The sequence below is a fragment of the Lithobates pipiens genome, unplaced genomic scaffold (assembly GCF_037356315.1).
Source record: "Lithobates pipiens isolate NorthernLeopardFrog02 unplaced genomic scaffold, aLitPip1_a1.2 Scaffold_10, whole genome shotgun sequence".
In the NCBI taxonomy this organism is placed as follows: Eukaryota; Metazoa; Chordata; class Amphibia; order Anura; family Ranidae; genus Lithobates; species Lithobates pipiens.
Genome location: NW_027507686.1, coordinates 34,404,692 through 34,426,455, shown reverse-complemented (window position 1 = coordinate 34,426,455; position 21,764 = coordinate 34,404,692). Strand labels below are relative to the sequence as shown.

The window sequence follows — 21,764 nt, the reverse complement described above, 5'->3', positions numbered from 1 at the left end:
AAAACTCCCAAGCAGCTTTCCTCAGCCCTAGCCTTGATAAAAGTTATGGGGGGGGGGGGGGGGGGGGGCAAGGTCATCTAGAGACCAGAGTGAACATGCCAATTAGCACCCGACCCCCCTCAAGATGTATGAGCATTTTTGTGTCAGCAAAAATCACCTCCCTCCCAAAACAAATAAAGAAGGGATCAAGCACTAATCTGCATGCTTACCAACTAAGCATTCATTTCCACTCCTCCCAGTACAAATCCACCCCTTGCTGAAATCCTCTCATTCCGCATATGTTCCCAGCACAATTCCTACCCACCCAAAAAAAATAAAAAAATACCCCTACCTAGCACAAATCCTCTACCCCTGAAATTTCCCCTCTGAGCACAAATCCACACCCCACCCCACATTTCCCTTCCTAACACTAATAATAAAAAACATTTAAAATACTCAAACATCCCTACTAGCACAAACCCCCCCCTCCCAAAAAATAATTCTCCCTTCCTAACACCAATTCTCTACACCCCAAATGTCCCCTCCCAGCACAAACTCACCACAAATGTACCCTCCTAACACTAATCCTCCTCCAAAAAGAAAAGATCCTCAAACATCTCTACTAGCACAAATTCCTCCCCTCTAAATTTGCCCTCCTAACACAAATACTCTACCCATCAAGCCCCCCCCTCCCCCAATCCTCCATCCTAACACAAAATCCCCCCCCCTAAAAAAATGATAATATTTCTCAAACATCCCTACTAGCACAAATCCCCCCCCCCCCCCCCCCCTACCAAACGCAAATCCTCTACCCCTCAAGCTTCCCATCCTCCATCCTAGCACAAATTCCACCTCCTAACAAATCCCCACTCCCAAAAACAAAAGTTTCTCAAACATCCCTACTAGCACAAATCCCCCCTCCCCCAAAGACAAGTCCTCTACCTCTCAAGTTTCCCCTCCAAGCGCAAACTTCCCATACTCCCCCAATCCTCCATCCTAGCACAAATCCACCCCCTCCCTAAATTTTTTCCCCCTCAATTCTCAAACATCTCCATTAGCACAAATTCCACCCCCCCCCCCCCCAAATGTCCCCTCCTAACAAAAATACCATACCCCCTCAAGTTTCCCCCCCCCCCAATCCTCCATCCTAGCACAACCCCCCCCCCCCCCCCCCCAATTTACCCTAACATAAATCTCCCTCTTAAAAAGAAAATGTCCCCTCCTAGCAGAAATCCTCTTCCCCCATACCCCCTTCCAACACAACCAACCCCCCCCCCCCTCCCGCCCCCCAAATCACCACTCCTGGCACACTCCCAAAATTTCCCCTCCTAAAACAATTCTTACATCATGCCCCCCGAGCTCCTTGTAGTGCCTCTACAACTCCCATGATACCACAGTCCGCAGGGCAGCCGCCACACCTGCCCACCCCTTGTCCCGGCCCAGCTTCTGCAGTCCACATAAAACTGGGCAGGGCTGATACCACTGCTTGGGATGTACAGAGAATAGAGGCAGAGTGTTGTCAGCTCCTTACAGGAAGGGATTTCTGGCAGATCATCAGACGTTATTCTATACTTGCAGCAATTTAAAAAGGAAGAAAAAACATACAATTCCTAGACATGTGCTTTAAAAGAGGCAGTTCATGTCTATTTCTTCATTGTGGTTTGTGTCTCCGCCCCTCCCACAATGGGTAAAGACACAAACTACTGCTGGGAAATCCCAGCAATATAACCCTGCCCCCAGATTATCAGAGTTCAAACCTTCCATTGGCCTTGGCTCTCCTGTCGGAGGTGGATGTGACAGATGGCACAGGAAATAAAGAACACTGTTAAAAAAAATATTTAATTAAAAAAAAAAAAAACATTTGCGTGAAGAAAATCGTACAGGACCGAGACATTCAGATTTCTATAACTTATCGGCCTTTTCCCTTCCTAATAAAGTAAAACTCCACAGGAACAATGGAGCCTGCCACAGAAACCAGAAGACACATGACCCCCATTCTACCCCCCCCCCCCCGGGGCCCCAGCCCTGGAGCTGGGTCACGTGCCCAGCACTGACTAAGCGGGGGTCACAGGACAACATTCTATCCCCCAGGGAAAGGGTCCTGGCCTCAGCGTGGTCATATGCCAAGGACTGATCTAGGAGGGCTAAGTGGGGGTCACAGGACCACATTCAATCACTCAGGAACCCAGGCCTGGCCCGTGAGCATTCTGCAGGTGTTCTAGGACCACATTCTATACCCTGGGGACCCGCCCCTGGCCTCAGCAGAGGACATGTCCCGAGCACTGAACTCAAAGGCTGAGCAGGGGTTACAGGACCACATTATGTGCCCCAGAGACCAAATCCTGGCCTTGGAGGACTCAGCAGAGGTCATGTGACCAGCACTGACCTAAGAAGGCTAAGTAGGGGGTCACAGAACCCCATTTCATTCACCAAGGTCCTGGCCTTCACCTTGTCGGAGATCACAAGCCCCCAATTCTAATCCCTAGTGATCCGGTACTAACCTCAGCAGGGGGTCATATTCCCAGCACTGACCTTGGAGAGCTCAGCAGGGGTCAATAGACCCAAATTATTTTTCCCCAGTGACCCGACACCAACCTCAGAGGGCTCAAATGCCCAGCACTAACCTTAGAGTGGTTAGCACATGACCCCTTTATAGTCACCAGAGATCCAGCCCTAACCTCTTAGGACTCAGCTGGGGCACAGGACCCTACTCTATCTCCAAGTGACCCAGCGGAAGCCACAGGAACACATTCAATTCCCCAGGGACCCAGCCTTGTTCCTTGGATGGCTCAATGGGGAGGTCACAGGACCCCATTCTATTTCCCAGTGATCAATAACTGACCATGGATGGCTCAGCTGGGGTTACATGCCCAGCACTGACCTCGATGGGCTCAGTGGGGGTTACAGGCCCTTATTCTATTCTCTCGTGACCCAACACTGACCAAGAATGGCTCAGTGAGGGTTACAGGATCCTATTATATTCACCAGTGACCAAGCAATGATTTCAGTGGACTTAGCAAAGGTCAAAGGGCCTCTTTCTATTCTCCAGTGATCCAGGACTAAAGCATGGATGGCTCAACAGGTGTCACGTGCCCAGCAGTGACCTCAGAGGGCTCAGTGGGGGTGGGGGTTCAAAGGACTCCATTCTATTCCCCAGGGACCTAGTGGCTGAGGTGATCGTGTTTCTGGTGTCTGCCCAGGCGCCACTTCAGGGGGTTTTTTTCAGTGCAAAATGCAGATTTCTAGGAACAATCTCTTTCCGTCCTCACAGTGCTCAGGATGCAGAATCGGGGTAGAGAGTGCAATTCGTGTACCTTCCACCATCAAGTGCAATTCACAGAGCTGCCACAATGTGGCGTCCACGGCCCTACAGCATTCACAGCGACCAGAAAGGGGCGCAGCCTCCACAAGGGGCACAAGCAGGTCAGAGGTTTTGGCATTGTTATGTGTCAGAGGATGCAATATTCCTTCATATCTTCCCTCGGAGTGGATGGGGGGGCGGGGGGGGTGCGCTCCACTCCCACAATTCCCTGGGTTAGCACCACAAAAAACTGTTTGTTAAAAAGGAAAATAAAGAAGTTAGTGGGGGAGGGTCATACCCATTCCTGGAGGGAACGCTTACAGTATCGTAGTGCCCTGGGAGGGCCCTTCCTGTGCATTTGAACAATGACATAGATGAGTCCCAGGATGCACAGCAGCAGTAGTAATGGCACAATTACCATGGCGACGCTGACCGCACGAGTGTACTCGTCAATGTGGACAACGACATCCACGTCTCGTCCAGTGTCCTCCCCGCCCGCTTGCTCCCTGTCCTCATCAACCTCATCAGGTTCACCATCCGGGTTAAATGGAGGTCGGTCCAGGTCTGGCCACCGGGGGGCAGTTTCCGGGTCCTTATACACTTCCTCCTGACACCCCATAAAGTCTCGCAGGATAGACTTGGGGTACCCCGGCTCAGTCTTCAGACGCTGATTGTCAAACTTCCAGTATTTTGCTCCTTTATAGAAGTAGGTGTATGCTGAAACAGAGAAACGCTCCGTTATCTAAGCAGACGTCACCGCACAGCTTCACCTTATTCCATTTAATTTCACTGGAGGAGGAGGAGATCTCCTTTAACTCAAGAGAGCTGCACAGGGCATCAAGAAGAGCTCAACCACTGCTGGAGAAAATCTGCCCTTCTATTCCATTACTGCCCCCCCCCTTCACTGTCCTGCTATCCCATCATCCCCTCAATGCTCTGCTATTTTCTCCCCCAATGTCCTCCCCCTCAAGGACCCTCCAGACACTGTTGGAGATGACCAAGCACACTCCACCATTTAAAGAACGGAGAATGAATCATTAATAATGGACACACACACACAATGTTATGGTCAATGAGAGTAGACTTCTCTCCGACCGTCACTTGTTTTGTGACCCCTCTATGCCCACCCTTTTCCATTGCCTCAATACCCAAGCATACTCTGTACTCCCTCCCCACCCAACCGCACTCCGCGATCCCTTCATACCCAAGTGCACTGTATGTCCCCTCTATATCTTTCGGTGTTCTACCACCCCTCTCTACACCCTCTTCTGCTTTCCACCGTACACACTCTTTACATCCCCCCCCCTTTTCTGTCCTCTTCTATAACAACCCCCCCAAAAAAAATAAAAATAACCCGGGGACCTGGTATTCAAATAATTTAATTGTGAAGGGTGATTGCAGAGTCTCCCCACAGCAGACACCATACATAGCTCTTGTGGAGGGGCCCCGTGTATACTCACATGTATCGGAGCTCAGGAAGGCGCCCTTCGGTGTGTCTGGGATACCGGCCCAAACTTTATTGGATTTGGGGTAACCTGGATCAACCGAGCGGCTGTCCTCATTGAAGCGCCAGTAGCTGAACAGAGAGTATGCAGGATTAGAAGAGCTTGACAAAGCACAACAGGAACTAAAGGGGGGGGGGGGGGGGGACGGGCGGAGCAAGGGAGCAAAACAGACTGGAGAAGGAGAGGGAAAGCAGGTGCTAGAGAGGGGTGGGAGTAGAGAAGAAGGGCAAGAGGGGGCACAAGCAGGGAGCCAAGAGGGGGAATGGAGCAAGCAGATACCAGAAGCTGGGACCAGAGAAGGAAGCAAGCATGGACCAGAGAGTGGGAGGGGAGCAAGCATGGACCAGAGAAGGGGAGCAAGCAGGGACCAGTTTGGGGCAAAAGGGGAGCAGGGACCAGAGAGGTAGCAGGGATTCATAGAGGGGCTGAAGGAGGAGCAGGAACAGGGGGGTGGGGAAATACCATAGGAACCAGAGATGGGTAGAGTTAGCACAGAAACTAGTAAATGGGGAACAGAAAGGAGAATGCAGACGGCATGTTGGCAAAGTGGTTAGAACTGTAGCCTTGCAGCACTGGGGTCCTCTATTCATTTGCCACCAGAACTCTATTTCTTCCCACACAGTCAAGTCATATGAGTAGTCTTTGTACATCGCTGCAGAATGTGTTGGCGATACACAATAAAATGTATATAGGGGAGTGACGGCAGTCAGGAATAGATCACTCTATAGGATTCCATACAATTTCCTGTCAACTTGTGACCCGGGAATAATCAGTGGGGGAGGGGAGACCTTCCTGTCCTCTACTCTGCCTCCTCTATTCTTAAACTTTTCCTGTTTTCAGACTCATTTATCTAAACATCCCGCTGTATCTGCCTGTGTCCGTCACTGAGCCGACCCCCCCCCCCACCACACCCCTGAGAACTGCTCATCCAAAACCCTGAGATTCTGCGTTAGCACAGCTCCTTTGAGCCCCAACAAAGCCACATGTCAGCCGGCTGTTATAGCAATATGTGCCAGATGGTGGCCTAATAATACATCATATTCAGAGAATATCAGCGGTCCGGCATCCTGCATGTACGGTGTGAACAGTCCTGTCATTTGGGGGGGGGGCCTCAGTCACATAACCGGACTCCTACCTGTCGCCACGAAAGAAGTAGGTGTGTCCGGTTGGTTCCCACCAAATCGCTGTGTCAATCCGGTCATAAGGAATCCCATATCCAAAGCTAGTTAGAGGCTGGGGGTATCCACTCTCCAGATGGGCCTCCCGGAATAACCAATATTTGTCACCTGGAAATCAAAAATGTTAGAAATCAATCACACGGCAAGTGTCAAAAAAAGAATAGTAGTGGGGGGGGGGCTAATATATTATTATTATTCATGGCTTTGATAAGTGACAAATCAGTATCCAATTAATCAGCAAAAATAAAGAAGATTTGGTGGCATAACTTTCCATATGGTGCCATTAGTGGGGGATGGACTGTATAAATCACTAGCATCCCACTAAACCTGTCATCGTCATGTCAGGGGGGGTCACAGAAATATATGGAGACCTCCTCATAATAGGCAGCGTCTAAGGGTGAGAAGCATTCAAAGGTCAGCAGCATTGTGAGGTCAGAGGTCCCATCCAGTACTGGGACAGGTATGTCTAGCCCCCAGGGCAAGGATGTGGAACTGCCCCCCTTTCCCCCCACTGTTAATGCGTGTCGTAGAATGGGTTGCCCTGTGTCCATTCTCTGCCCCCTTGCTCTGCTGTGCCCAGGACAGCTGTTCCTCCTGCCTACCCCTGCTCCCATCCATTCATATCAGAATAAATTATTATTCATGGCTTTGATAAGTGACAAATCAGTATCCAAGTAATCAGTAAAAATAAAGCAGATTTGGGGGCATAACTTTCCATATGGTGCTATTACTGGGGATGGACTGTATAAATCACTAGCATCCCACTAAACCTGTCGTCATGTCAGGGGTCACAGAAATATATGGAGACCTCCTCATAATAGACAGCATCCAAGGGTCAGTACTGTCGTGAGGTCGGCAGCATTCAGGAGTCATAAGACAACAGCATCCTGGGTTCTGTAGGGTCTTAAAAGGTAGCAGCATTTGGGGGTCAGAGGTCAGCATCCTGGAGTCTGTAGCATTCTGAGGTCAGCAGAATTCAAGGGTCAAAGTTCAGTAGCATCTGGGGTCAGTAACACTCAGGGTTCGAAAGTTAGCAGCACAAGCATGCTTGGATCAAATGTTAGCAGCATTCAGGAGGTCAGAAGCATCCCATTGTCAGGTGGAAGGCAGGGCCGTCATTGCTCACCTTTAAAGAAAACAAATTTCCCATCGTGTCGCTCATAGACAGCGCTGATGTTACCCGGCAGACCCCTCCAGAAGTGCCTGATTGGCATGGGGTAGTTATCCAAGACACGGTTATGACGTACCCTCCAGAACCAGGTGCCCTGCCGGTGGAAACCAAGATGTGATGAGCCGCAAACGGCGACCCAGAGCTATAACACCACTCAAGTGACAACTGGAGGGAAGAAAACCATCTGTCATCTAGAGCAACCAACCAGAAGTCTACTTCTACTGTCCAACTCTCATAAAAGAGGGTGGCTAGAATGCGGTTATGGAAGACAGATAGAGAAGGTCAGAATTTTAAGCAATGGGCTTAGTGCTCACCTTGAACACAAACATCTCTCCACGCAGGACCGTCACCGCATCAAAGTTGCCCTGGCAGATGTCGGGCCCATAGCGCTCTGGGGGGGACGGGGTTCCTGGCCTATCTGGTCGGCCCCTCGGAGGCGGTTTTGGAGGCTTCTGGTCAGGGTTCCTTGGGGTGGGGATAGGAGACAAGGTGCTGGGGGCCTCATTGTCGGCACTCCCTGAAAACAAAAAAATGTCCAGTTACTTTAACACAGTAAGAGCTCAGAAAAATGGAGTGTCAGAGGGTGCGCAATAGAATCGTCATGGCATAATTCACCTATCACTCTATGGGGCTCATGCTGTGCCATAAACCATAACAACCAAATAATTTCTAAGGTGCTGGTAGCCAAATGGTGGGTCCACTGGGTTGCTAAGGGCTACTGCAAGAAAACAAATTCTAAACAAAACTCTATTTTTTGAGGGTGTGGGTGGGCAAAGCAGGGCAGAAGACTCAGCCAATCAGGCCTTACCATAGAGCTGCTGAATTCCTCGTCTGTCGTCATCGGGCAGCTGGAAGTTTTCAGTATCCATCCACTGGTAGAAGGGAGCCATGATGGCACTAGGGTTATTGGAGTGCTCCAGGCCCAGCGAGTGTCCGAGCTCATGAACGGCCACCAGGAAAAGGTGGTTCCCTGCCAGGGACAACATTGGCTATTATAATACATAGTATGAGGGAGGCAGCAAAATCCAAAATATTACATCCTGCTGATGTGCTGATAGCCAATCAGAGCAGGTCCTTTATTCCACCAAGTCTGAGACAGCCCCACCCACTGGTGCCTCTATCATAGCTCCACCCAGTGCTTCCACAATAGGCCCACCCACAGCGACATTGGAGTTGGATGCTGTCTGAGTGTGATCCCGTTAGGCATGACTGGGCCTTTTCTCCCCATCATCCGTTACACTGGAAATCCGTTCATGCCACCATTTCATATTTATTGCACAGCCATGCATTATATGTTGCCACTCTATAGATAAAAGATAATAGATTTCCTCACCCATTACGTCTGCATTGTTCACTGTCCACGGTTCTTCAGAGTCAAAATGGGCGTCACCGCCCATCCCTGGACCAGGAAAGTAGGCATGTGCCAAGAAGCCACCAGGGCCATCAAAGGGGGAGCTGTCGCCATGGAAGCCGGAGGCAAAAAGGATGACAATGTCAGCAGTGGCCTGGTTCTGTCGCAGGGACTCATAAGGAATTTCCTTGAAGGTTAGAGGGGTAGCACTGGACCACACAGCAAAGGCCTTCCGTATTGAGTCCACAGAGTTGTACACACCCAGCTTGTCAGAGTAATTCTGGATGCTGCGGAATGAGAAATAAAGAAAAAACTATTGGAAACTATACATATATTGGTGGACTCCAACACTATGTACACAGGAGGGAGGAAAGATAAACCAGGAATCCAGCTCATCTTCAGCCAACGTCACTGCCTGGAGAGAAGAGGACAAACAGAGGGGACTGGAGAGGATGTGAGAGCAGAAGGAAGGGAGATGGCCTAAGGGGACGGGGAGGTAACTTCTCTGATGACATGGAGATATGGCGAGTTGCTAATGAGAAGAAGTGGCAGTTCAGCACACAAATTATGGTGGAAGTCTGCCGAGTGGTGGGTCCCCCCCCTATAAATCTCCAGTGAGTTTTGGTTCTCTATATAAGCTGCATTCACCAAACTCCCCTCTGCTGGTGGATTGGGAATGGCGGAAGTGGTGAGAACAGACAGTATGGGTGGAAGGGGTTAATTTACTAAAACTGGAGTACTTGATCTCCAAGAGGGTTTTCCCATCTATAAGGATCTCTGGAAGGCCCTCCTCATCCTAGATCGATCCCCCGAAGGGTCTTCCCTCATACTATAATGATCTCCCGGAGGGTCTCCGCTCATCCTATAAGGAACTCTGGAGGGTTTCACCTCATCCTATAAATTATCTCCTGGAAGGTCTCTCCTCATCCTATATTGATCTTCCCTCATAATGATCTCCTAAAGGGGCTCTCTTTGTCCTATAAGGATCTCTGGATGGTCTCACTTCATCTTATAATAATCTAATCTCCCAAAGGGCCTTCTCTCACCCTATAATGATATTCTGGAGGGCCTCCATCTACCAATGCCCTTCCTCTCCATCCTGTAACGAGCTCCTGAATGGTATGATGAAATTACTATTTGGTGCTCCTATTACAGAGGACCTGTAATAACAGACCCCCCCCCCCCCCCCACTCCGAATGAAGAGTTGTTACCCCAAAAAATTAGTTTATATCACCAGATGTCAGAAATGAATCACTTATATATGATGTGATCAGGATCCTATTACATGCGCTTGCTGCACACCAAAGCTGATCACACCTACCTGTACGTCAGCTGTTGTTGGCTCCACTTGCGCCCTGTGTGAGCATACCGTTTCCGACGCATGTTTGATTTGGCTTTACTGCCGTATTGATCTGGGACACCACAGCGTGGCCTCTGCATCCACCTGTCATTGAGAAAGTCAGTTAGTGGGATGAAGGATCACTGCATACTGAGGAGAAGCTTCAGCCAACCCAAGAAGCCCTGAACATGCAAGTGGTTCTTACTCTGTTGTGGCTTTGTCTAGTTCCCCTGTGACTGGAATCCCATAAAACTGCTGCATCTGTGCGACAGCGGAGGAAAGAATCTGTGCAGAGCGCAGGGTCGACATCTGACGGCTGGTCTGAGGGAGATACCCATAGAGGCGGAGCCAGGCCTGCAAGAGAAACCAACATTATGATGGACTGGACCCAAATTCCCAACACTGGATGTTTATGAAGAAGTTCTTTGGACGCCATTGGTCTGAAACCAGCCACCTATCCAATCATTACAAATGCATTTCATTTCCTAAAATAAAGTAGAAAGTGGTGAGGGGTGGGAAAATGGTCTGTGGAGACCTACTTGCAGGCGGCATGCACAAGGTGAACAGTGGGGTGCATCACTAATAAAGTACCCAGCTGGAGATGGAGGTCCCGATTCTTCTAGATCAGTGGTCTTCAAAACTGCAGCCGGGGGCCCGATGGGGCATAGTTTTTCCCACAAACACCAACAATGGTGAACAATTTCTACCAATGATGGGCCAAAATTCCTCTCGCTGACACCAACAATGGAGCATTGTTTTTTTCCCCCAATGACGTCGGCAACTCTTCTACTTCAAATGGCCACAGTCAGGCCCTCTTGAAGTTAGGCCAGTAAATTGGCCCTTTGTTTGGACACCTCTGCTTTATATAGATCTTTATATCATTAGAGGGGACCCAAGCAAGAGGAAGGAGGTCCCGATTCCTCTATATAGATCTTTATATCACTAAAGGGATCACCAGCAGTAGGAAGGCGGTCTTAATTCTTTTATATAGATCTTCATATCACTAGAGGGATCACCAGCAGCAAAGAGGAGGTCCTGATTCCTCTATAAAGATCTTTAGTTATCACTAGAGAATTCACCAGGAGGAAGGAGGTCCCGATTCCTCTATAGAGATTTTTCGATCACTTAAGATGTCGCCAGCAGGAGTAAGGAGGTCCCGATTCCTCTAAATAGATCTTTAGGTAGAATGGTCCCCAATAGGACTTTCAGGGAGTTCAGAGGTTGGGGATAGCTGAGATGAAGAACTTGGAGATATGACCTCAGACTGTCAGAGGGAACTTCAGGACTAACCTAAAGCAATATTATTATACAGAAGGAGTAGTTGATAAAGGAGCGGAGCTTCAGCAGAAGTACGGCTTGATCAGGCATTAAACATTTTTGGGACAAATATTCTATACAGTCAATAAACGTGCAGTTTCGGTCCACATCTATTGATCGCAATAAAAGTACACACCCCTGATCTGAAGAAAAAGCCGTTTGATGAGAAATCATTAACCAGCCAAGGACACAGAAACCAGCGCTTGGACATATTAACCCTTCTGTGGTCGGATCAGAGTGATCAGAAAACTTTTGCCAAACTGTTGCCCTTACGGCAGTGGGGAGGCTCATGGTTGAGCTGGGCAAGGTGGTGGGGGCTCTCTACATAGGACTAGTCACCCCAGAAGACACCTCACTATGGGAGGTACTCTGGGCATGGGTACGTGGCAAGTTCCTGCTGTCAGCATGACAGGGTTTCCTCTCTTGTCGGAGGATCCCGCTGTCAGCAGGATAGGGTTTCCTCTCTTGTCGGAGGATCCCGCTGTCAGGAGGACAGGGTTTCCTCTCTTGTCGGAGGATCCCGCTGTCAGGAGGACAGGGTTTCCTCTCTTGTCGGGAGGATCCCGCTGTCAGGAGGACAGGGTTTCCTCTCTTGTCGGGAGGATCCCGCTGTCAGGAGGACAGGGTTTCCTCTCTTGTCGGGAGGATCCCGCTGTCAGGAGGACAGGGTTTCCTCTCTTGTCGGGAGGATCCCGCTGTCAGGAGGACAGGGTTTCCTCTCTTGTCGGAGGATCCCGCTGTCAGGAGGACAGGGTTTCCTCTCTTGTCGGAGGATCCCGCTGTCAGGAGGACAGGGTTTCCTCTCTTGTCGGAGGATCCCGCTGTCAGGAGGACAGGGTTTCCTCTCTTGTCGGAGGATCCCGCTGTCAGGACAGGGTTTCCTCTCTTGTCGGAGGATCCCGCTGTCAGGACAGGGTTTCCTCTCTTGTCGGAGGATCCCGCTGTCAGGAGGACAGGGTTTCCTCTCTTGTCGGAGGATCCCGCTGTCAGGAGGACAGGGTTTCCTCTCTTGTCGGAGGATCCCACTGTCAGGAGGACAGGGTTTCCTCTCTTGTCGGAGGATCCCGCTGTCAGGAGGACAGGGTTTCCTCTCTTGTTGGAGGATCCCGCTGTCAGGAGGACAGGGTTTCCTCTCTTGTTGGGGGGGGGGGGGTCCCCCTTGTCTGGACAGGTTTCCCCTCTTGTTGGGGGGTCCCCCTGGTCTGGACTGTTTTTTTCCTCATTTGGGGGGGTCATAGAGGTCAGATCTATGAAAAATGTATTCGGCTTCATGCAGATGGGAAGGATACACAGAAACTCTCCAATCCTGTGCAGATCCCCCTTCTATATACACCGATCAGCCATAACTTTATAACCTCTGACAGGTAAAATGAACAATGATTATATCATTACAATGGCATTTGAAGATGGGTGATATATATTAGGCATTAAGTGAACATGTCCTTGAATTGATGTGTTGAAAGCAGAAAAAGTGGGCAAGCATAAGGATTTGACGGACTTTGACCAGGGCCACATTGTAAACGGCTAGATGATTGGGTCAGAGCAACTCAATAACTGCAGCTCGTGTGGGATGTTCCTGGTCTGCAGTGGTCAGGACTGACCAAAAGTGGTCCAGGGAAGGAAAACCAGCGACAGGGTCATGGGTAAGCAAAATCCATTGATGCACATGGGGAGTGAAGGCTGGTCTGTGTAGAAGAGCTACTGGAGCTCAAATTGCTGAAAAAGTGCATGCTGGTTCTGACAGAAAGGTATCCGAACACACCGGAGATCGCAATTTGTTGTGTATGGGTGGGGCTACGCAGACCGGTCAGGGTTCCCCTGCTGACCCGTGTCTACAGCCAAAAGTGCCTACAACGTGCACACGAGAACTGGACCACAGAGCAATGGAAGGTGGTGGCCTGGTATGATGAATTCAAAAATGGTTTGAGGAACACAAACCAGTTCTAGGTGTTGACTTGGCCTCCAAATTCTCTAGATCTCAATTCAGTCAAGCATCTGCGGGATGCGCTGGAAAAAAACAAGTCTTATCCACGGAGGCCCCACCTCAAAACTCACCGGTGTTACTAAACCCAGGACCCTGCATTCACTATAGCCGTTTTCCCACAGAACAAGGAAATGCAATTATTTTAGTAAATATAAACTGCTAAAATACCTGTTCTCATAAGCAGTATATACCAGTCTTCTGACTTCTATCAGTGTCTGGTTAAAGCTTGTAAGAGGAGTTTTCATTCATGCAAGACCCCTGACTCTGTCTGGACAGTGCGGATTGGCCCTGTGCTGATCACATGCACTCTCCCAAGAAAAAAAATGAAAATAAATAAAAACAACTCTCTAGCAATAAACACCAAACTGAGCATGTGCAGAGTGCCCCCACAGCTCTGTACTATTGGGAGATGGTTTGGGGACTGTGGAAGAAGGGAAGGATAAGAGAAGACGGGCACAGATTTTTTTTTTATTCTTTTTTTTACACATTGCGGAAGAATTTACCCCTTAGATTCCACAGTGAGTATAACAAGCATGCTTTACTACAGACTGATTTTACTGTAACACTTTAAAGTGGTTGTAAACCCTTCCATATATCCAGTAAATGGACTATCCTCAGGTGGTACACATCCTCCTACATAAGTTGTGCCTGTTTATCTGCAGCACTGAAATTATAAAGCTTGTCTGAGCTGTGAGAAAAAAAGTGGGCGGAGAGCTGAAGTTACACTCTACAGAGCTCAGTGAGGAGAGCTGATTGGAGGGAAGGGACACATCCTCCTCCACACAGGAACAGAGCTGAGGCTGTCAATCAGCTGGAGGTCCCTCCCGTCACCATCTTTCTCTTGGTGTCAGGGAAAACTTGTCAGAAATGATTCATGCTGATCACAGAGGAAGGAAGCAGCAGACAGAAATGATACTTGGGGCCCTTACACATGGGCTTTCCGAACAGGTCCGCCTGTCAGTTTTTCCGGAGCGGACCTGATCGGACGCTCCAGTAGGCCCTATGGAGTGGTGGATGAAAACGGTGAAATGTCAGCTGCCAACATTCGATTCTGTCTGTGAAATCCAGATGGATGGAAAGCCTATTTTCCATCAGTCTGGAGAATCAAATGAAAAACGGACAGGTGGATCTGTTTTCATCCGATCTCTATAGAGGAGAGCGGGGCTCTGACAGGTCATCTCTGCACAGTGAACGGAGACGGGCCTGTCACCCGCCTGCTCAGCTGAGCAAAATCCGTACACGGACAATGTGAAATGACACTTTGTGATCTGGACAGAGACACACTATAGAGGGATATGCTTTGTTCAGATTTCATGTCTGAGATTTACAACCACTTTAAAGGATCTGCTCCCGACGGCACCTCTGCGTACCTTCCGAGGTCTAGAAGGCCTTGCCTGGAGGGGTTTACATGAGCGATCATAAAGTTATGGCTGTTCGATCGGTTTCATATTTCTATTCATACACAGCAAGAAAGAATGGGGGGGAAGGGTATATGAAGAGGGATAATTATTGGGGTGCAGTCATAAAAGGGGGTGAAAGAGGTCACCCTGAATGGGGCAACATGGAGGAGTAGTCACATGGGGGGTGGGCGTAAAGTGAGAGGTAGGAGTGTGTTGGAAGGGGATATATTTGGCTGAAGGTGACAACCCGCTGAAGTTGGGGTTCTGGGATGACAGAGGGGCTCACGAACTGTGTGAGAAGGGAAATATGGGGGGGGGGGGGTCACAGACATGAATGAGAATAAGGTGGCACACCCTGAGGTGGGGGTGAAGCTAGGGGGACATAGAATGAGGTGACACCCAAAGGTGACGTTAGGGGGACATAGAATGAGGTGACACCCAAAGGTGACGTTAGGGGGACATAGAATGGGGTGACATCCTGAGGTGAAGTTAGGGGGACATATAATGAGGTGACACCCAGAGATGAAGTTAGGGGGACATAATGGGGTGACACATCCGGAGGTGAAGTTAGGGGGACATATAATGAGGTGACACACCTGGGGTTAAGTTAAGGGAACATATAATGGGGTGACACACCCGGAGGTGAAGTTAGGGGGACATATAATGAGGTGACACCCCTGGGGGTGAAGTTAGGAGGACATATAATGAGGCGACACCCTCGGAGTGAAGTTAGAGGGACATATAATGAGGTGACACATCTGGAGGTGAAGTTGGGGGGGGGCATATAATAGGGTGACACCCGGGGGTGTAGTTAGGGGGACATATAATGGGGTGACACACCCGGGGGTGAAGTTAGGGGGACATATAATGAAGCGACACCCCTGGGGGTGAAGTTAGGGGGAAATATAATGAAGTGACACCCCGAGGGTGAAGTTAGGGGGGACATATAATGAAGTGACACCCCCGAGGGTGAAGCTAGGGGGGACATATAATGAAGTGACACCCCCGAGGGTGAAGTTAGGGGGGGGCATATAATGAAGTGACACCCCCGGGTTGAAGTTAGGGGGGACATATAATGAGGTGACACACCCGGGGTGAAGCTAGGGGGACATATAATGAGGTGACACACCCGGGGGTGGGGGTGTACATACCTCAGCCTTGTCCTGGTCCCCTCCGGCCTCGCTCCCCCGGATCCCCCCCATGTAGAGGACCGTCAGGCTCCAGACCAGCAGGACTCCCCCACCCCCTCGGCGGGCCGCCATTCTCCGGCGTCTCTCCCTTTTGTTTTCCTCTCTCTGATTGTCAGTCGGTTCTCTCGGCCCCTCCAATGGCCCGCCCACTCCGCGCCAGGGAGCGTCTGCCAACCTCCGACTCCGGACCGAAGAGAACACCATCCACCACCCCGGACACCAGCACCTCCCTCCCTTCCCATGGGGGTTACAACCCCCCAGGGGCCCGACCCCCGACTCCCACCATTACGAGAGCCCGCCCGGCACCGCCCACACTGTGACTAGTGCCCTTCTCTGTTCTGCCCAGTGCAGACCCCCCACACTGAGAAAGAGTTACTGGCAGCATGTCAGTGCCACGCCCACATCTGTCCTGATTGGCTATCCTGGGTAGAGTATCTGCAGTGTGTATAGGTTGCCACTTGCTGGACAATCCGAGCTATACACCTCAAATCACTGCCTGATCCCTGGGGGACCTCATAGAACGAGCGATCCCCGGAGAGTCCCATAGACGAGAGAACCGCGTCCGATCCCCAGAGGGTCCCATAGACGAGAGAACCGCGTCCGATCCCCGGAGGGTCCCATAGACGAGAGATCCGCGTCTGATCCCCGGAGGGTCCCATAGACGAGAGAACCGCGTCCGATCCCCAGAGGGTCCCATAGACGAGAGAACCGCGTCCGATCCCCAGAGGGTCCCATAGACGAGAGATCCGCGTCCCATCCCCGGAGGGTCCCATAGACGAGAAATCCGTGTCCGATCCCGGAGGGTCCCATAGACGAGAGAACCGCGTCCGATCCCCAGAGGGTCCCATAGACGAGAGAACCGCGTCCGATCCCCAGAGGGTCCCATAGACGAGAGAACCGCGTCCGATCCCCGGAGGGTCCCATAGACGAGAGATCCGCGTCTGATCCCCGGAGGGTCCCATAGACGAGAGAACCGCGTCCGATCCCCAGAGGGTCCCATAGACGAGAGAACCGCGTCCGATCCCCAGAGGGTCCCATAGACGAGAGATCCGCGTCCCATCCCCGGAGGGTCCCATAGACGAGAAATCCGTGTCCGATCCCGGAGGGTCCCATAGACGAGAGAACCGCGTCCGATCCCCAGAGGGTCCCATAGACGAGAGATCCGCGTCCGATCCCCGGAGGGTCCCATAGACGAGAGATCCGCGTCCGATCCCCGGAGGGTCCCATAGACGAGAGATCCGCGTCCGATCCCCGGAGGGTCCCACAGACGAGAGAACCGTGTCCGATCCCCGGAGAGTCCCATAGACGAGAGAACCGCGTCCGATCCCCGGAGGGTCCCATAGATGAGAGATCCGCGTCCGATCCCCGGAGGGTCCCATAGATGAGAGATCCGCGTCCGATCCCCGGAGGGTCCCATAGAAGAGAGATCCGTGTCCGAACCCCGGAGGGTCCCATAGAAGAGAGATCCGTGTCCGATCCCCGGAGGGTCCCATAGTTGAGAGATCCGCGTCCGATTCCCGGAGGGTCCCATAAACGAGAGACCCACGTCTGATCCCCGGAGAGTCCCATAGACGAGAGAACCGCGTCCGATCCCCAGAGGGTCCCATAGACGAGAGAACCGCGTCCGATCCCCGGAGGGTCCCATAGACGAGAGATCCGCGTCCGATCCCCGGAGGGTCCCACAGACGAGAGAACCGTGTCCGATCCCCGGAGAGTCCCATAGACGAGAGAACCGTGTCCGATCCCCGGAGGGTCCCATAGAGGAGAGATCCGCGTCCGATCCCCGGAGGGTCCCACAGACGAGAGAACCGTGTCCGATCCCCGGAGAGTCCCATAGACGAGAGAACCGCGTCCGATCCCCGGAGGGTCCCATAGATGAGAGATCCGCGTCCGATCCCCGGAGGGTCCCATAGAAAAGAGATCCGTGTCCGATCCCCGGAGGGTCCCATAGAAGAGAGATCCGTGTCTGATACCCGGAGGGTCCCATAGCTGAGAGATCCGCGTCCGATCCCTGGAGGGTCCCATAGTTGAGAGATCCGCGTCCGATTCCCGGAGGGTCCCATAAACGAGAGACCCACGTCTGATCCCCGGAGAGTCCCATAGACGAGAGATCCACGTCCGATCCCGGAGGGTCCCATAGACAAGAGATCAGCGTCCGATCCCGGAGAGTCCCATAGACGAGAGATCAGCGTCCGATCCCTGAGAGTCCCATAGACGAGAGATCCACGTCCGATCCCCGGAGAGTCCCATAGACGAGAGATCCACGTCCGATCCCCGGAGAGTCCCATAGACGAGAGATCCACGTCCGATCCCCGGAGAGTCCCATAGACGAGAAATCCACGTCCGATCCCCGGAGGGTCCCATAGACAAGAGATCAGCGTCCGATCCCGGAGAGTCCCATAGACGAGAGATCAGCGTCCGATCCCTGAGAGTCCCATAGACGAGAGATCCACGTCCGATCCCCAGAGGGTCCCATAGACGAGAGATCCGCGTCCGATCCCCGGAGGGTCCCATAGACGAGAGATCCGCGTCCGATCCCCGGAGGGTCCCATAGACGAGAGATCCGTGTCCGATCCCATAATCGAGAGACCGCGTCCGATCCCCGGAGGGTCCCATAGACGAGAGAACCGCGTCCGATGCCCGGAGAGTCCCATAGACGAGAGATCTGCGTCCGATGCCATAAAGGAGAAAACCACGTCCGATCCCTGGAGGGTCCCATATACAAGAGATCTGCGTCCGATCCCCGAAGGGTCCCATAGATGAGAGAACCGCGTCCGATCTCAGGAGAACCATGTCCAATCCCCGGAGGGTCCCATAGACGAGAGATCCACGTCCAATCCCCGGAGAGTCCCATAGATGGGTGAACCGCATCCAATCCCTGGAGGGTCCCATAGATAAGAGATGCATGCCTTATCCTGGGATGTACCATGGATAAGCAATCCACGTCTGATCCCAGGAAGCCCCCTGGACAAGCGTCAGTGTCCGATCCTATGAGAGGTCCCATAAACGAGAGAACCGCGTTGGGTCCCATAGATAAGAGATGCATGCCTTATCCTGGGATGTACCATGGACAAGCAATCCACGTCCGATCCCAGGAAGCCTCCTGGACAAGCATCAGTGTCCGATCCTATGAGAGGTCCCATAAACGAGAGAACCGCTTCCGATCCCTGGAGGGTCCCATAGATAAGAGATGCATGCCTTATCCTGGGATGAACCATGGACAAGCAATCCAAGTCCGATCCCAGGAAGCCCCCTGGACAAGCGTCAGTGTCCGATCCTATGAGAGGTCCCATAAACGAGAGAACCGCGTCCGATCCCTGGAGAGTCCCATAGACGAGAGATCCACGTCCGATCCCCGGAGAGTCCCATAGACGAGAGAACTGCATGCGATCCCTAGAGGGTCCTATAGACGACAGATGTGTGTCCGATCCCCCGAGGGTCCCATAAATGAGAGATCCACGTCCGATCCCGGAGGGCCCCATAGACGAGAGATCCACGTCCGATCCTCGGAGAGTCCCATAGACGAGAGAACCACATCCGATCCCAGAGGGTCCCATAGACGAGAGAACCGCGTCCAATCCCTGGAGGGTCCCATAGACGAGAGATCCGCGTCCGATCCCAGGAGAGTCCCATAGACGAGAGAACCACATCCGATCCCGGAGGGTCCCATAGATGAGTGAACCGCGTCCAATCCCTGGAGGGTCCCATAGACGAGAGATCTGCGTCCGATCCCCGGAGGGTCCCATAGACGAGAGATGCATGCATTATCCTGGGATGTACCATGGACAAGCAATCCACGACCGATTCCAGGAAGCCCCCTAGACAAGCGACAGTGTCCGATCCCAGGAGAGGTCCCATAGATGAGAGATCCACGATTCCTGGGGGGTCCCATGGACAAGCGATCCACCAGGAAGCCCACTAGAGGAGTGACAGCGTCCGATCTCAGAAGAGGTCACATAGATGAGAGATCTGCACCTGATCCCTGGGGGGGCGTCCCATGAACAAGCAATCCACATCCGATCCCAGGAAGCCCCCTAGACAAGTGACAGCACCTGGTCCCAAGAGAGGTCCCATAGACAAGAGACCTGCGCCTGATCCCGGGGGGCCTCAAACGAGTGGTCTGCATCCAATTCCAAGATTGGATCCTATTAGATCAACAATCTGCATCCGTTTCTGGATAGGGCCCGCCTCAGACAACAGATCTACGTCCAATCCTGGGTGTCCCTGTAAGGGAGCAAACCACGCCCGTGGGGCCCTTATAGACAAGCTAACCATGTCCCCATCATACACATCTGATCCTGGGAAGGAGCCTCATAGATGAGAGATCTGTGTCCAATCCCAAAGTATCATCATGAAATGGGAAGATTCATGTCCAATCCTGGGAAGGGGGCCTGCGTTTGATCCTGAGAGAGGGAACCACAGACAAGCAATCTATGTCAAATCCTGAGAGGGGCCCCACAGACAAGCGATCTGCGTCTGATCCCAGGGGGTCCCATAGACAAGAAATCCACATCCGATCCCAGGTAGCCCCCTAGACGAGCAACAGTGACCGATCCCAGGAGAAAGCTCTCAGGGGGGATCCTATGGACAAGCGATCCACATGGGCGACAGTGCCTGATCCCAGGAGAAGTCCCATAGAAAAGCAAAACAATCTACACTCGATTCCAAGGAGCCTCAGATTAGCGATCTGCATGCAATCCCAACATGTCCCATAAGATCACTAGGGATGAGCTTCGTGTTCGAGTCGAACGCACGTTCGACTCGAACATTGGCCGTTCGGCGAATTCCGAACGTTTTGGCCGTTCGCGTCAAAATTCGAGTGACGCGCACGCGGACCACAATGCACTGCGTTGGCGCAGTGCATTGCTGCCCGATGATTGGCCAAGCATGCACTGTGACCCCGCATGCTTGGCCAATCGCAGCGCCGGCAGCGAGGAGAGCCATGATTGGCCACAGGCATCCTGCCTGTGGCCAATCATAGCTCAGGCTGTGTAGTGCACGCCCCACACTATATAAGGCCGCCTTTAAGGCGGCCTCCTGTAGTGTGTTACTTTGCATCTGAAGCAGTGGGTGTTCTGTGTACCTTCAACACAGTACACACCAATCGTTTTTGGCTGATTTCCTATCTTGCTGCTGTGTAGTGGTTGTTGTCTGTGCCCTGACTGCAGTATACACCACTATATTCACCTCACCTATATAGCTAGTGATCTAGCTTTAACCACTTAACAACTGCCCATTGCCGATTAACGGCTTCAGGGCGGTTGTTTAACTCAGAGAGGCCGTTAATTAACGGCCTCCCAGAATTCTGCTCTCGCGTGCCCCGAGGTGTGTGCACTCGAGAGCATCCGTGACCGCGGGGTCCATAGGACCCAGCGCATCACGGTAAACGGCCGCTCATAGCGGCCGTTTACCACGTGATTGCTCCGTCAAATGACGGAGTGATCACTTGGAAACAAACCGGCGTCATGTTATGACGCCTGTTCCTACCTCCCCTTTCTGTACCAATCGGTACAGCGGAGGGGAAAGAGATCGGTGTCAGCAGCGATGTGGGCTGCATCTGCAGTGCCCACATCGCTGCTCACCGAATTTAACCCCTCAATTCCCTGCCAATACTCTGCAATACCAGTGCATACTCTGCAGTACCCTGCCATTACTCTGCAGTGCAGTACCCCGCCATTACTCTGCAGTACCCCGCCATTACTCTGCAGTGCAGTACCCCGCCATTACTCTGCAGTGCAGTACCCCGCCATTACTCTGCAGTGCAGTACCCCGCCATTACTCTGCAGTGCAGTACCCTGCCATTACTCTGCAGTGCAGTACCCTGCTATTACTCTGTAGTACCCCGCCAATACCCCGCCAATACTCTGTAATACCCTGCCATAAATTGCCATACCCAGCCATACTCAGAGATACCCAGCCATACTCGGTGATACCCTGAAATACCCAGCCATAGACGCCCCCCACCCCTCACCGCCCTCCGGTGCTTCTACCAACTCGCCAGTACGATCAAAGCCAGAATCTTTTTTTTATTTTTTATTTCAGGCTTCCC

At 51.9% G+C, this 21,764-nt stretch overlaps 1 protein-coding gene across 2 annotated transcripts; it reads right to left on the bottom strand.

Moving 5' to 3' along the window:
• Nucleotides 1–1,799: 1,799 nt before the first annotated feature.
• MMP15 (matrix metallopeptidase 15) lies at nucleotides 1,800–16,081 on the bottom strand. 2 transcript variants are annotated; one of them, XM_077453701.1, is made up of 10 exons: nucleotides 15,677–16,081; nucleotides 10,030–10,178; nucleotides 9,807–9,929; nucleotides 8,468–8,772; nucleotides 7,943–8,104; nucleotides 7,449–7,651; nucleotides 7,090–7,228; nucleotides 5,921–6,071; nucleotides 4,741–4,856; nucleotides 1,800–3,997 (listed from the first exon to the last, which is right to left on the bottom strand). In XM_077453701.1, exons 1-10 carry the CDS (start codon nucleotides 15,917–15,919, stop codon nucleotides 3,573–3,575), a joined length of 2,016 nt encoding a protein of 671 aa, XP_077309827.1. In that variant the 5' UTR covers nucleotides 15,920–16,081; the 3' UTR covers nucleotides 1,800–3,572. The 2 variants fall into 2 exon arrangements, with proteins under 2 accessions (XP_077309827.1, XP_077309837.1); XM_077453711.1 differs by lacking the exon at nucleotides 15,677–16,081 and adding an exon at nucleotides 11,278–11,674.
• Nucleotides 16,082–21,764: the final 5,683 nt, after the last annotated feature.